The sequence below is a fragment of the Solanum dulcamara genome, chromosome 2 (assembly GCF_947179165.1).
Source record: "Solanum dulcamara chromosome 2, daSolDulc1.2, whole genome shotgun sequence".
Lineage (NCBI taxonomy): Eukaryota > Viridiplantae > Streptophyta > Magnoliopsida > Solanales > Solanaceae > Solanum > Solanum dulcamara.
The window spans coordinates 1,918,761-1,934,262 of NC_077238.1; the positions used below are offsets into that span (position 1 = coordinate 1,918,761).

Consider the following 15,502-nt stretch of genomic DNA (forward strand, 5'->3'; position numbering starts at 1 on the left):
CCTTATGTACTCGATTGACATGGTAGCTTTATTTTGTTGATGTGTGATTTCGCCTATGATGTTATAAATTATTGCTTGTATATTGTAGCGTGATATGGGGAAGGGGGAGATTTATATTCGATATTTACATCAGATTAATTAATGTAAATCATATATTGTGTATAAAAAAAATTAATTAGATAATCATGCATGGCTAAGTAATATGTATTAATCTCACTTCAATTATAACTTTTAAGAATAAAATATTTGATTTACTGTAAATATTGAGTGCGGATATATGTATTTGTCCAATCAACTTAATTTGTCAAGCCCTCTTGTTGGTTAATCAACAACTATTGTCCTTAAACAAGCTGTTCCTTTTTTTTCTTGTTAATGGTTTTCCACCATCTTAATACATACTAATTAAATTACACTTTTAACTGAGGGGGATCTTTATCATGCTAATTAACTTTCTTTGTTGTTGATTGAAAGTGATGCCCATATTATTGTTCAAAGATCTTCCAAATCCTAATTATGGCCCACCAACTTGTGATTATCAAGATTAATCAACCAATTAGAAGTTATTACACGAATTTTTAAACATGAGATTTATAATATATTTCAGACATGATCCCATCATAATGTACAAAATAAATATAATTAAAACATTAACTTTCCAGTCATCTTACTTCCTTTTTGGAACCATTACTTTGGAAGGATTAAAAAAAGGATTAAAGATAATACCCAATAATTTTGACTTAATTTTCAAGTTGTAATCTCCTTTTTGGGATGTTTTCAAAAAGCATAATTAAATTAATCCAAACAATGTGGGTATGACTCAATATAAGTCCATACATGTATTCCAAGTGACACCTACCTACTCTTTAATCATATAATAATTAAAGAGTAATACTTAAGTCTTGTGAAGTGACAATTAGTTAATCTGTTTTTAATAATCATGGTATTTAAGTCAGCTAGCGTACATCTTAATTAATATCGATGAATTTTTACTACCTCTCATCAACCCAGATATTGAGTACCTCTGCAATTTTATCCATCATGACTATATATCATTGAATTTTAATTTTACGATAACATGTTAGTTGTCATATTTATTAAGCCATCATTTGTATAGTTTATTATAAGAGTTACCTATAATAACTTTATAAGTGATCTGATTATGTAATTAATTTTTTATATTCTTATGTAGAATATAAACTCTTTAATTATATTTAATTAGCTAGGGAATTAATTATTAATAGTCTAATAGCATGAAACCTAGTTTATAGAGTAGACATATTTTAATTAAGTTGATGTCAATCCCATCAAAACCTTTTTTTTGATTCTGAAATAACAAATAGTAATTAATTAATACTATAGGAAAACCCGTGAATTAGGAGGATATTCGCAAGAAGGCACTTAGTCAATCAATAAGACAAATTTTAATGTGCTTTGATTTAGTGTTATATCAATAATAAAGTACATAAACATATCATGCAAAAACAACTAACTTATATTATTTAGTTGGGAGGTTTTTTTAAGATAATGTAATGGGATTTATTAAATCAATCATACTAATTAGTGTATTATGATCTAATTTACTTAATGAATTTCTACTTGGTACTTTCTATTTCCAAGGGCTCCACGATGTATTATAACATGCCACGTGTTTGTGAATGTTCATATCTAACATTCCCCTTTTTTTCATGTAAGTTAAATTATTAATGAAGGCATATTTGCTCATGAATTTTGAATACTTTTTAAAAACATATTTGAATATTTTTCGTAAGTTAAATAAAAAATTGGCAGTCTGGTGCACTAAAACTTTTGCTATGCGCAGGATCCGAGGAAGATCACTAACATATTCAGTATAGCTTTAATAAATGAAATTTGTGGGATGATATATATATATGTATATATATATATTCTAAAATGATAGCTAGATGCAATGTTTTATTGGAATAATGAGGAATAAAGGACTTTGGTTCAACGAGAAGTCAAGTTATTTTATTTTTATACATTGGACGAATATTAATTATACTATTTGTAGTTCAAAATGAGTTTGAGTCTTATATGTTATACACATTAGGTCATCTCTATTTTATATTTTATTAAATGATCAACCACGTAATATACAATTATATTCTAGGAATAGATAACCTAAGATGGCCTTTGGAGAGATCTATTAATTAGTACAATACAATAATGTATTTATTATTAATTAGAGAACCAACTAGTAGTGTACTTTTATCGTTAATTAAAATGTGTATGTATAATATAATGATAGGATAACATAAGCAAATTGGATTGTCTTAGACTTAACCCTCTCTGATCTACCTCCCCTAAATACTTATTTGTGGTCGATGTTTATATCGAATAGTTAATCAATCATTCAGAAATAAAGCAAGAATACATATCAATTAATTATAATTAACTTCTTTGAGTTAGCCTATCAGGAAAAAAAAAATGAGTAAATGTGCTAGATGTCTATGCTTTTTTTAAATTACTGGTATAAATGTGCATATGAAAGACACGACTTGATTCATGTATTTGATTTGAACGTCCGATGCGAATAAATCTATTCATAGTTGCATTCAAGGATGTAGCATAATTGTCACTAATACTAAATGTGTTGAAAACCATGATGTCTCGATTAAAATACGATGAAGACATAAACACGAGTTGATTTTCTTCTCTTCTATAGAAAATGTTAGTAGACTGAGTTACCGATACTATACCTATTAGGGCTGTACAGGACAAACCGATAAACCGCACCAAACCGACAAACCAAACCAAACCGGAAAAAAAACCCGACTAGTGGTTTGGTTTGACTTGGTTTGGTGTTTGAAAAAAAAACCCGACCATTATAGGGTTGGTTTGGTTTTAACTAAAAAAAGTCAAACCGAACCCAAACCGACCCGATTATAGATATACTACTTTTAAATTATGTTATACTAAAAATATTTATTAAAATGTAATTTATAAATATTTTTTAAAAATTTTTCATAATTTTTGTTTTTTTTCTTACATTTAGATTTGGACTTGAGTAGCCCATCTAAATAATATACAAAAAAAACTTATCTTATAAAGTTATATTATAAAGTTAAAACTTGAAACAGTGTTGTGCCTCCATCTTATATGTTGATATTTTGTACTAGAACTCATTTTAAGAAGCACTGCTCTGTGCTTTTTATTAGATACTATGAGAAACCCAAAAATATTCGAAAAAATTCAAAAAACCCGAGAAACTCGAAAAACCCCAAAAAACCCGAGAAAAATTGATATCGAAAAACCCGACTTTTATTGATTTGGTTTGGTTTATAGATTTAATAACCCGACACAAATGGTTTGGTTTGGTTTGTAAAAAATCCGAACCAACCCGGTCCATGTACACCCCCTAATACCTATATTAGTGAAAAATGACGAATAGCCCATAAAATTAGTCAAAATACGTAAAAGCTAATTTGATAAGAGAGATTACACAGAAAATACAGGCTAGCCCATCAGAATTAGGCCCAATATTATTCGGTCTTATGGCCCATTATTTCCATTTGACTCCAATGTCTACAAGAAAATCAAGATTATGACCGAAACATTTCGTCACAAATTACAAATTTAATTAGCAAAATAGAGTACTCTCTACTATTATATTCGAGAGAGTACTCTTAAAAAAGGAAACATTTTCTTTATCCAGTTAGTGAAAACATGTTCATCTCTATAAGAATGATTCATCTAAAGTGTGAAATGAAAGAAAAGGAATTTCACGGTCAGGATTTTGAATAACATAATTTTTTTTTCTTTCTCATTTTGAAAAAGTAATAAAAATGACATATGTTAATTGATAGGAACAAAATGACTTTTTTTTTTCTATATAAAAATGGACAAATCCCATTCAAAAGAGTTTCATAACTTGACTTAATAACATGATAAATGACATATTTCTCTAAACTCCGCGTATAATTAGCTAAACCTCAAGACTAATAAAAGAAAGCAAAAAGGAAATTAGTTCATTTACTATATAGTTTTTCATAAGACAAGTAGACAACTCATGAATCATGATGACACATCATATGTACTATCAAAAAAATTATACATTTTCTTTGTGGAAAAAATGAGTGGACATATTATCCCTTATTGTTTTCACCTTTATTTTTCTTTCCACTTTGCGGCGTTATTCGAAACTTAAAATTCAAGTCAAGTCCTTAGATAACAACTAATTATTAGTTTCCAAATTTTTTAAGTGGCAAAATCAATTTTTTTATTAATTAAATTTAAAATATAAAAATACATATAAGAAAATCAAGAAGATATATAAATAGTATATTTTTTTTAATAAATAAAATTCGAATGAACCCTAGGTTATTGTCTTTTCATGTGTCTAATCCTATGTGGACAGTATTATTCGATACATGTGCTGATAGAAGATAGATGATACTTGTGGAATAATCGGGGCGTGTAGTTGGTAGGACCAAAAATAAGTCCAATATTCTTAAAGATACAGAAAATAAGACATGTAATAATGTTAATGATAATGGTGTCATATCATAGGACTTAAGGACTAATTTCTTCCAGCTCTGATTGTGATTTGTCAATGCAAGGTTAGTGGCATGACTTTAGGAGTGAGATACACATGTTTCATCACATATTTGGTTTAAAGAAAATACTTACTAGCGCTCGATGTTTATACTTAAACTAGTTAAAAGCAAATTAATTCAAAATTTAAAATTTATCGATTTGAACTTGAAATTTTGTAATCTATTGGATTCAAAATGGAGGTGAAATCAAAATTTGAAATTTATTTATTTTTATAATAATCTAAAGTTAATATATCATAATAATTATCTTGGTTCATAATCAAATATTTGTAGATATTTGGAAAAAAAAAATTATACCATGCATAAGCTATTAAATTCCCAAACACCCATATATTATACACTAGCTCCGTCTCTAATTCAAAAATCTATACTTAATTATATAGTTGGGGGTTGGGGGGCTTTAACGCGTATACAAGATCTAAATACTTGCAAAAATGTTTTTCTTTAATGAATAATTTTTTATATAAATTACTACTATCACTTTTTTCCGTCTCATTTTCATCCCTACTTTTACAAAATAAATGTAGCACAAATTCTTAATTTTTCTTTTGGACCATTTCCATATTAACTAAATAAATTAGCCCAATTCTGTATCATAAGCCCATCTGATTGGGGTGGAATTGCGCAAAATAGCCATTTTGGATCCCCCTGAATCCTGATAATAAAAATTTTATCAAGTCTTTAAAGTTTAACCACTTTAAAATCAAATTCTGACCCGCATGAGTCTAAAGTTTGAAGAGGAAATTTTCAAAACAGTAATATTTTAATATTTAATAGGACTCTCTAGCTACATTTTAATATTTATTGAAAATGACAATAATTTGACTTGTTATTTAGACACTTTTTGTATATATTTTTTTTACTTAATAGAATACAAGTAATTAAAAATAAATTAGAGAAAATTATGGTAGAGTATCTTTCAAATATGGTAATGTTAATTACATTACTTATTAGGAGATCCAAATAAGTGAATTCAATTATCAGTTTTCTCTCTTCCTCCATTAAGGAGCTTCAATCTTCTTCCTCGTCCTCCATTAACAATTTTCAATTCTTGTGTAAATTCAATTCGTTTGTTAAAGTTTGTGGCTACAAAAATGAGATCGATCCGGAAAACACAACAAGCATGCTTATAGAAAATGAATCTAACTTGAGAAATGATACATAAAACAAAAAGACGGTCTGATGATAAAAAATTGAACTATAGTTCAGAAAAGATACAAAAATGAAATAAAATATAAAACAGATTGAATGAAATACAGATCTACTAGCCTATAAATATTCAGAAAGGATACAAAAAATGCAATGAAATACAAATCAGGTAGAATGGAATACAGATTTACTTGTCTATAAATATTCAAAAAGAATACAAAAATGTAATGAAATACAAATCATGTATAATGGAATACAGATCTACTTGCCTCTAAATATTCAAAAAGGGATACAAAAATTCAATGAAATACAATTTACATGAAAAATATACAATACTAAATGATAAATACAAAATAAATGATAGATAAAGGATATCATTTTCGTTTAAACTATAAATATAATTAAAGGATACAATTACTCTTAACAAAAATACAGATTTAAAAGACATCAAAGTACTATAACAAATTAAATGACATACATTGGGGTTGAATACATTCTAATAATGTAGATAAAATTCCAAATATAAATGGCATACATCTGGATTGAATACATACTAATATGAATACAACTATAATAAGTCTATATGTTGGAATGAATACTGTTTGTTAAAGAATACAATAATCCTAAAATCTACAAATATAATGATATTAGTAATGAATACAAATATTATTAAGAAAATACTAAATATAAAAAGAGATTTAGTAGGATGCAAATAATGAGAAAAGATAGATAATACAAGTCAATAAAAATCTACCATGATATATGATGAATATTTTGTTACCTAAATCAGTGGGATTCTATTGGGGAGAGATTTAGGGGATTTTGAAAAAAAAATAGAGAAGAAGGAAGAGAGATAAGTAGGAATTGAAAAAAAATAGAGAAGAAGGAAGAGAGAAATAGAAATTGAAAAAAAATTAGAGAGAGAATAGGAAATATGGAAAAGAAACGCGACCATTAAGAGAGTGGGTCACTTTACAATTAATTTCTCTAAAACGTGTGCATAACAAGTTTAGAAAAATTAGGAACTAAATTGGGATACTATTAATTTGCTATAGAACTATAATATAACTATTACTGATAAAAAAATTTAAACTGTAGTCCTTTTCACTAAATAAGTTGAGAATTTTGATTGTTTTACTAATTTTTCCAAGTTTGAATTCGGTCTGAAGTTGACCCGAAGGTCTAAAGAATAATAAGCAGCAGCATGAGAGGTCTGAAGTCGAAAAAACTGGCTAAAGTTTAAATAAATTTAAAAGTTGAATACGTTTTTAATAGGTGATCAAAGAGGCTACATGGAGTCAATTTTACTATGATAAGGAGGATGGACCATCAATTTATGTCGATCATTAGAACAAGTACAACAACATATTCAATAAAATCCCATAAGTGGTGGCTGAAAAAGATGAAATATACGCAAATTTTACTTCGATATTTGTGAAATAGAAAGGTTATTTCTAATGGTTCATCAGAACAAGTAGTTGGAAAAAAAAGGTTACTAGGAGGCTCATGAACTCGACAAGACATACAACTGCACAGTCAGTATAGTTCCATGAGTGATGCTCCAATCCAAACAAGACATCCTAATCAGAACTTTCAGTCGTAGCTTGTGCTATAATACAAAAGAGGAAAAAAAAACTTTTATTTTATGTTTATTCCCAACAATTCTGCAAAAGAAGAAACTTAAGAACTTAATATAAGCTACTACTGATAAGTATGAACAAGATTATAGAATAAGTTGCAAGCAACCAACTGGCAAGAAGGAATGCTACTTCAGAACCAAAATAAAACACATATTGGCACCAGTTTTATTCAATCAGTATATGATTAAATAGATCTAAGAATATCTCCAAATACTGGTGGTGCCACTATATTCATAAGTTTTATCAGTAAAGCAATGATACAGTTTACATGTCAATTGAATGACTTGACCAGAGGCAAAAATGTCAGCTCCATGAGCTGCAGGGCCGTGAAATGTAACAGGAAGTGGGCATTGAGCCTCGGGCCATCTTTCCCTTCTTGTAAAGTGAATTCTTCAGCTCATCTTAGCTACATGCCCAATGCTATAAATAGTATCATGTATGTCTCATCCATAAACTTTCTAGTTCACAAGTTAAAAAGCTCAAAAAGTATGAAAATTACTCCAAAAAGTAATTTCCACTTAAGTAATAGGAGAAGGCTACTGAGGTGGCACTGCAGGATGTTCTTTTTGAACTGGCGCAGCAGCAGGCTGTTCTTGTTGTGGTGCTGCAGCGGGTTGCATTCGTTGAGATGGTGCAGCAGGCTGTTCTTGCACTGCCGCAGCAGACTTGCTTGGTTGAGCTGGTGCAGCAGGCTGGTCTTGTACAGATCTTATACAAGGCCTCCAATCTGTTTCTGTCGTCCCTGTAATATCCATTAAAGAGATACCCTTGGTCGCTAGATCAGTTCTGATCTGATCACTTCTAGCAAAATCCTTGTTTTTCCTTGCTAGTGTTCTTTCCTCTATTGCACGCAAAACATCTTCCTCTGTTAACTCAGCCCTTTTCAATGCCCTCTCTTTAAACTGCTGTAAAACCTGCATAACAAAATAAATGAGTTAAATAAGACTCGATATCTGAAAGTCTCATATAGTAACAGGAAATAAACGTGCTCTCCATTCCAATTTGTTCAGCATTGCTCGACTAGAAACAAGAGTGCCAAGAAAGAAAAACTTTGGACACATAAACCAAATATGATTAAAATACCAAAAGTACACTTGTATTAAAATTTTGTTTCTGTATGGGATGAGGGCTATAACACAACTGACACGATGGAAATGACAATGTTAACTATTTCCAAGTATAGAAAGGTGCTAATTTTTTTTAAACAAAAGGAAAGAATGCCAAAAAGAATTGAGACACAAGAGAGTACTAATTCCGGCAGCACCTCAGCACATGTTGAACCAGCGAGCAAGCCAAGAACTGTCAATACTTCCTTCACTTCTTTCAGGAGCTCGGTTAGGGAACAAACTGCAGATAAGTGTTGTTGCTTTTGCTGCTTTTTCTGGAAAGATGAAGAGACAATGGAATAATCCAGTTATATCACACCAGTCAGATGCAGAAGTTAAAAAAGAAAGTAGAGTTCCCACCTTCAGTGTGGTCAAGCAACTATTCATGAGTTTAAGGGCTTCTTGAAGAGCAGCATTTAAAATTGTAGGTGTATGCAAGTCATCAGAGAGCTTTGTCTTCAACTCATTACGCAGCTTCTTGATGCATTCTTGGGCCTGAGGGGTAACACGCCCCTTTACATTTGTTGCAGTTTCAGTTCCTTGTTGGAAAGGTGACAAGGCTTCTTCAGAATCATGTAAGGTCTATCAAACACAAAAATTACCCGAATAAATGTCTAAAAATAAGACAGATGCAAACTACAGATTTGGATTGGGGAGACAGTTTTAAAGTCGGATGAGCATTCATGTAAAAGGAGAAAGATCATACATACATACATATATATATATATATATATGTATATATATATATATATGAGATATAAGTTGCTGAAACCATAATCCCAAAACCATATACTCAGTTCAGCTATTGTGCATATGAAATAGCAATAAAACCACAATCCTAAGAGCCTCAGCTGCAGATCTAAAAGGAACATGCATGGACAGACTGAAATTAAAGAGGAACACCAAAAATAGCATAGGAATCGCTTGTACCAATCATCAAAAAAAAAAGGGCAGCCCGGTGCACTTAAGCTCCCACTATGCGCAGGGTCCGGGGAAGGGCCCGATCATCAAGAAGCAAATAATTAAACTTTTTTTGAGAATGGTAACAGTAAAGCAAAAATAATTGAAAAAGAGATATTAAAAGTACATTAAATGTTTTTCCTGACCTGATAAATGTAGAACACAGATTCTGAAGCAATTTCTATCTGTGATATTGAGTAATTAACCGGAGATCGGTAGTGATTCCCCAACAAGAAGTACCTCAATGCAAGGGGATGGTACAATCGAGTAACCTACAAAATATGCATGATATGATCCATAACATTATATAAACCAACCATATTAAGACAGTAGCTAATGATAGCATTCTACCTCACGTATAGTGAAGAAGTTCCCCAACGATTTCGACATTTTCTCGCCATCTATGTTCACAAAACCATTATGCATCCAGTAGCTAATATTACTCTCCCGGCAAGCAGCGCAACTCTGGGCGATCTCATTTTCGTGGTGAGGAAAAGTCAAGTCCATTCCACCACCATGTATATCAAAGGAATGTGTCAGATAGTGCGCACTCATTGCACTGCATTCTATATGCCAACCTGGTCTTCCAGGACCCCAGGGACTCTCCCAACTTGGCTCACCAGGCTTTGCAGCCTGTAAATAAATGAATTTGGCATGTAAGTCTTAAAACAGTAACTCTGAAGAAGGCTGAAAGAAAACTTCCCACCTTCCACAAGGCAAAGTCAGCAGGATTTCTCTTCCTTGAATCAACTTCAACTCGTTCTCCAGCTCGATTATCCTCTAATTTTCGTCCAGATAATCGACCATACTCTGGAAAACTATCAACGGAGAAATAAACATCTCCATTGATTGTGTATGCACAGCCATTAGCCATTATCTGCAGGTGACACCTCAAGATCATTAGCATTAAGAAGAAAGCAGAGTATATCCAAATAAAAGAAAAAAACAAAAAGAAGCTTAAGGTAAATCTCAGATAGAAAGATAATATAATTGCATACTTTAAGCAGTATTTTGCACTTTACTCCCACCCAACCCTGAGTTTTACTTCGGCTAACCTAATTGGTCATCCTTACTACATATACTTCTTCTCTCATTATATACAAGAATAAATGTTCCAGCCTCTCTTTCAGTGCTTAGCATACTATCATGGAATGTAGTTCTTATTGCTTCTTTTTTTTTCAAAAGTAGCAGAAAATGACAAACAAGTTTGCATTACAGAACTAAATGAGCATCCATATTATTGAACTTGAGAGCAGGAGACACCACATATAACGTCACATAAACACAACAAGATGAATCCTAGATCCAACACTATCAAAGATGCAAAATGACATACATGGTTTTCAAGAGTATTCAGAAAGTATTTCTATCTAAAGATGGAGTCTATTACAACCTCCATCCAGGGAAAAGAAATGAGAGAAAAGTTAGCATCAGAAAACTGCAATAGCATATTTTAACAGAAACAGACCTTGTCTCTGCTCAAGTGGGATTTCAATACAGGGAGAAAATGGGAGGGATCACATCAATAAGCTTTTACTTGTCAGAACAAGTTTTGGAAGAGATTTTCTAAAGTGGGCACCTTAGCTATCATTTCCTTAATCTGCTCCATATGTTCAGTAACACGTGGCTGATGAGTCGGTTGGAGGCATTGGAGATCATCCATGTCTTTTAGAAACTCTTGGCAGTATCGACCACTCAGAGCTTTTGGGTCTTCTCCAAGCTCATTAGCCCTACGAATAATCTGGAAAGAACCAACTGTCATGCATCTGATGTATTATATACTGTGAGCTAACTGATATTTCCATGTTTATCCAAAATAAATAAAAAGAAAAGGGTCTAAAAAAATTTTTATCGCGGGACGAGAGACATAAAAGACACTTACTCCCCAAAAATTGTACATCTCACCTTGTCATCTACATCAGTGAAGTTGCGCACATACACAACCTCATATCCCAAGTGTTTCAGATATCTGTAAATTCCACATCATGGAAAATTTACATCAGACTGTTAGTAATTTGAAGTAAAAACCATCACCAACTACTAAAAGAACTAATCTAAATGAATTGACATTGATTTATACCAAAACAAATGATAAATAACATAAGTCCCATCACAATTTAAACAGATGCAGATCAAAACAAAAGTTCTTCATGGATTTTTTTCTTCTCTTTTCTCCTTTTTGTAGGTAAGTAAATCACCTTTTGGTTCCCATGTTCAATGACCTCAGGAGATACTAGTCTAGGCTAATGTATGTGCTAAACAGGCGCCAAATTGCAGCAACCACATGGCATTTATGACACGTTAAAACAGAAAAAATACTTAACTCTACAGAAAATGCAACACAATGCAAAAGTCAAACATCCACAACACCATACCCAGAGTAATCCCACAAGTGGGGTCGAGGGAGGGTAGGATGTACGCAGATCTTACATCTTACAGAGGTGGAGAGGTTGTTTCCAAAAGACCCTCAGCTCAAAAGGGAAGTCTCCGACACAAGATTGTAAGAAAAGAGACAACGAAGTAGCAAGATAAAAAAGAAATGCAACAACAGATATACACATCAAGGAATAAGAAGCTATGTGTAACTAAATAATACAACTAAAAGGACAAGAGGAGAGGAGACTAGCCCACTCCCTCTCCCACACAGAATGCAACAACACACAACTACCTACTAACCCTCTACCCTAATCCTCGACCTCCATAACTCCCTATTTGAGGTCATGTCCTCAGTCAACTGAAGTTGTGTCATGTCGTGTCTAATCACCCCATCCCATTTCTTCTTCACTAATCTTTAGTCTACCACTCTATCTCTACCTCTCTTAACTCTTGCTTCTGTCAACCTCTTGCACTTCCTCACTGGCATATGGCACACCTCCTCTTCACATGTATGAAACATCTCAGTCTCGCTTCTCTCATCTTGTCAATGTGGTGAGAAATTGAAGATCCAAGATGGAGACCATAAAAATAACGAAAAATCAATTTCATCAGAACACTTTCCATGTTATTTGTTGATATTCATTCAATGATTAGGTTTCCATCTTCATTAGCAAAATCAATACCACATCTCATTTTTTTTCTCTAGAATGTGCATCACTATTGTGAGACTACCAAGAGACGGAACAATACGTCTTCAATTACTTGCTCAAAAAATATTCCTTCTACCCATTTAGTTTAACAAAATTACTTTTAGAAAATCAGTAAACTTTTTTGTATCAAATTTATCCTTTTTAAAAGTTGTCTTAGTTTTTATGTATTCTTTAATTTAATAAGTCGACCAGACAAGGTCTGAAACAGAACTAGACTGTTTGAACCACTTATTCCAAACAGTGTCCATTGTTTTGGGGGAGAAAGGGAGTAAGCAATACATTTTTTCCAGCCAACAAATAAAATCAATTTACAAAGTCCTCTCAACAAAAAAATACTACAATGCTTCAATCCTAACAAACCTAGGGTTGGCTATATGAATATTCTGTAAGCATTTCACTCTATTTGGGTCAAAAATTATTCCAAAATTACTTTATTATCAGTAATTTAGGTTCTCTTAAACTACAAATTCTCTAAATCTCACACTTAACTAACATAGTTGAAGTGTAAAAACAATAACTAAACCTTACTACCAACTAACCAGTAGCCTATACGGATAGAACATAAAAGTACAATTCCAATTTTTTTGTTTAAACTAGACATTACAAAATTATACCAATTAGACCACCAAATTCCCCTAAATGAGACATGTTTTAATCAATTTCCGGTTGTTTCTCGGTCAACCAACTTCCTCCAATTATAACTCAGCTCCACTTACATACAACAAACAGAATCAAACTTCCAATTCATATAAAACTAGTTAGTATTTTTAATTCCAATTACATCCCTTAAATTCCTCTAAATGAAACTGATGTATTCAAACTAATCGACTTTTTAATAGCCTATTTGGCCAAGCTTTGAGAAGCCAAAAGCACTTATTTTTTTCAAAATGTGCTTATTTTATAAGATGAGTCATTTGGCCAAGCTTTTGGAGAAAAATAAGTGCTTCCGGAGAGGAGTAGAATTTGGTTTTCATAAGCTCAAAAATGTAGATTTTCCCTGAAAGTTACACGTACTTTTAATTTTTAAAAAGCTTGGCCAAACATTAATTAATGCTACAAAGTGTTTCAAAATTTATTAGTCAAACACAAAATACACGAAAGGTACTTTTTTTGAAAAGCACTTCCCAAAATATGCTAAGCTGATTATAGAAGCTTGGACAAACGGGCTATAAATCTCCAATCATGTTTCTAGATCAACCATCTTGCTCTATCTATAACTTTCAACACAATTCTACACCAACAAATAGCATAGCAAATAACATAGCAGGTAAGTAACAAGCCAGAATAACAAACAACACGAATCTAATTAAATGCAGTTACAATTGAAACAAAATTTCGGTAGAATTTGACCTGTAGAGAAGGTCGAAGGCTACATAAGCACGGGCATGGCCGATGTGACTGTAATCGTAACTGGTAACGCCACACACGTACATTTTGACCTTGCCAGGTTCCTTCGGTATGAATACTTCCTTCTGCCTCGTCATTGAGTTGTACACTTGAAATTCTACCTTCTCATTCGCCATTTCTCAGAAATTTCTCCGATCGACCGTAACGGACAGTCAATTTACTCCTCTTCGCACAAAAAACCCTAACTCAGGCCGCTCAGATTTGTGTATGCTAACGTATAATAAGAAGCATAACTTTTTTTCCTCTTTATTTTTTGGACAACTTTATTTAGAACATTTGCCTTAAATAAATACACTAAATTAAGTTGCTTATATTTTTTTTTATGACGTTTTGTTCGAATTAATTTTCATGCACCTTGATTAATTTTATGGGATATGTCATCTCTTATCAGCAATCAGCAACAGGTACTAGATAATTCTGTCCACTTGAGTTGGGCTTGTGTCTGATTATTATGGAATGATTGAAATTTATTCATTTTCAATTAGAATAATTATGTTTTTAAAAAATATTACAACTATGAAAAAACGAAATAGGTACGAAGATTGTAACACGGGGAATTGAATTCCTACACTTTCAAAACATGAATCTTGTAATATGTGACTTTAGATTTTAATTGAGCAAAATGAAGGTTGCGTAAAAAAACACGAATATAAAAGAGTTGGGCTTGTGTACTTTTGAGCTCATTGGGCTTGAGTAACAAAAGAAATGAAACTTCAAACTTGCAAAGAATAAGCAAATGGAAACTCTTTTGGCAAATTGTCTACCAAAGCCACACACTTGGCCCAATACAGCTTTGTTTTTGTCTGGACATTAATAAGCAAAAAAATTCATTCGTACTAATAATAATAATAATAAAAGGACAGTCCGGTGCACTAAATAGAAATTTTGGAACTTTATTTTTTTAATGGAGGTAAGGCAAATAAATTTCATAAGTATCATTCCACATAGATCTATTATCTCCTTCCTACCCCACCCAACACTCCACTCTCATTGTATTTGTCTATTCATTGTATTTGTCTATGGTGAAATCAATTTTTTTATTAACGAAAGTCAAAATCTATAAAAGTAAACTCATAAAGAAGTCAAGAGGATCCAACATATAGTATATGCATATAAAATTAAAGTTATTTATCTACATAATGTAATTTTTCAGCCAAGGTCACAAATTAATTATTTGCCTTGCAGGGAAATTCAGTGTACTAAGCTCCCGGCCTCCCTCTATGCAAGGGTCCAAGGAAGGGCTTTGAATCATAGGGGTCTATTATACGTAGCGTTACTTGTATTTCTGCAAGAGATTATTTCTACAACTCAAATTCATAATCTCCTAATCACGTGGAGACAACTTTACCAACTCGTCAGAGGTCTCCTTCAACCACTAGAGTTTGCCTAAATATATGTCGGTACTTTTGGCTAGCTTTCCTCTCTCTCTCTTCTGTTTCTTGTTTGAGGAAAATATTTGGTCTGAGCTCTAGTTATAGGGTATATTGGGTAGAGGTTTGGAGCATTATATTAGTGAATGAAAAAAAATCTGTTCTTAAAAGATTCTGAATCTCATGTTGATCTTACAACTCAAGAGTTGC

The 15,502-nt window shown here is 32.1% G+C and overlaps 1 protein-coding gene across 1 annotated transcript; it reads right to left on the reverse strand.

Annotated features, from left to right (window-relative positions):
* Positions 1-7,498: 7,498 nt before the first annotated feature.
* On the reverse strand, positions 7,499-14,184 carry LOC129879952 (cysteine--tRNA ligase 2, cytoplasmic). Its single transcript, XM_055953713.1, has 9 exons — positions 13,866-14,184; positions 11,335-11,398; positions 11,009-11,170; positions 10,136-10,306; positions 9,781-10,062; positions 9,576-9,701; positions 8,830-9,051; positions 8,628-8,744; positions 7,499-8,277 (listed from the first exon to the last, which is right to left on the reverse strand). The coding sequence occupies exons 1-9, from the start codon at positions 14,036-14,038 to the stop codon at positions 7,900-7,902; spliced, it is 1,695 nt and encodes a 564-aa protein (XP_055809688.1). The 5' UTR covers positions 14,039-14,184; the 3' UTR covers positions 7,499-7,899.
* Positions 14,185-15,502: the final 1,318 nt, after the last annotated feature.

What these genes read in the sequence shown, in the direction of transcription:
- LOC129879952 (XM_055953713.1), bottom strand. Translation starts at nt 14,038, where the DNA reads ATGGCGAATGAGAAGGTAGAATTTCAAGTGTACAACTCAATGACGAGG. An exon ending in CTGACTTTGCCTTGTGGAAG is followed by an intron (nt 10,063 to 10,135) that starts GTGGGAAGTTTT and finishes ATTTATTTACAG; the next exon opens with GCTGCAAAGCCTGGTGAGCC. An exon ending in CTGTGTTCTACATTTATCAG is followed by an intron (nt 9,052 to 9,575) that starts GTCAGGAAAAAC and finishes TGTGTTTGATAG; the next exon opens with ACCTTACATGATTCTGAAGA.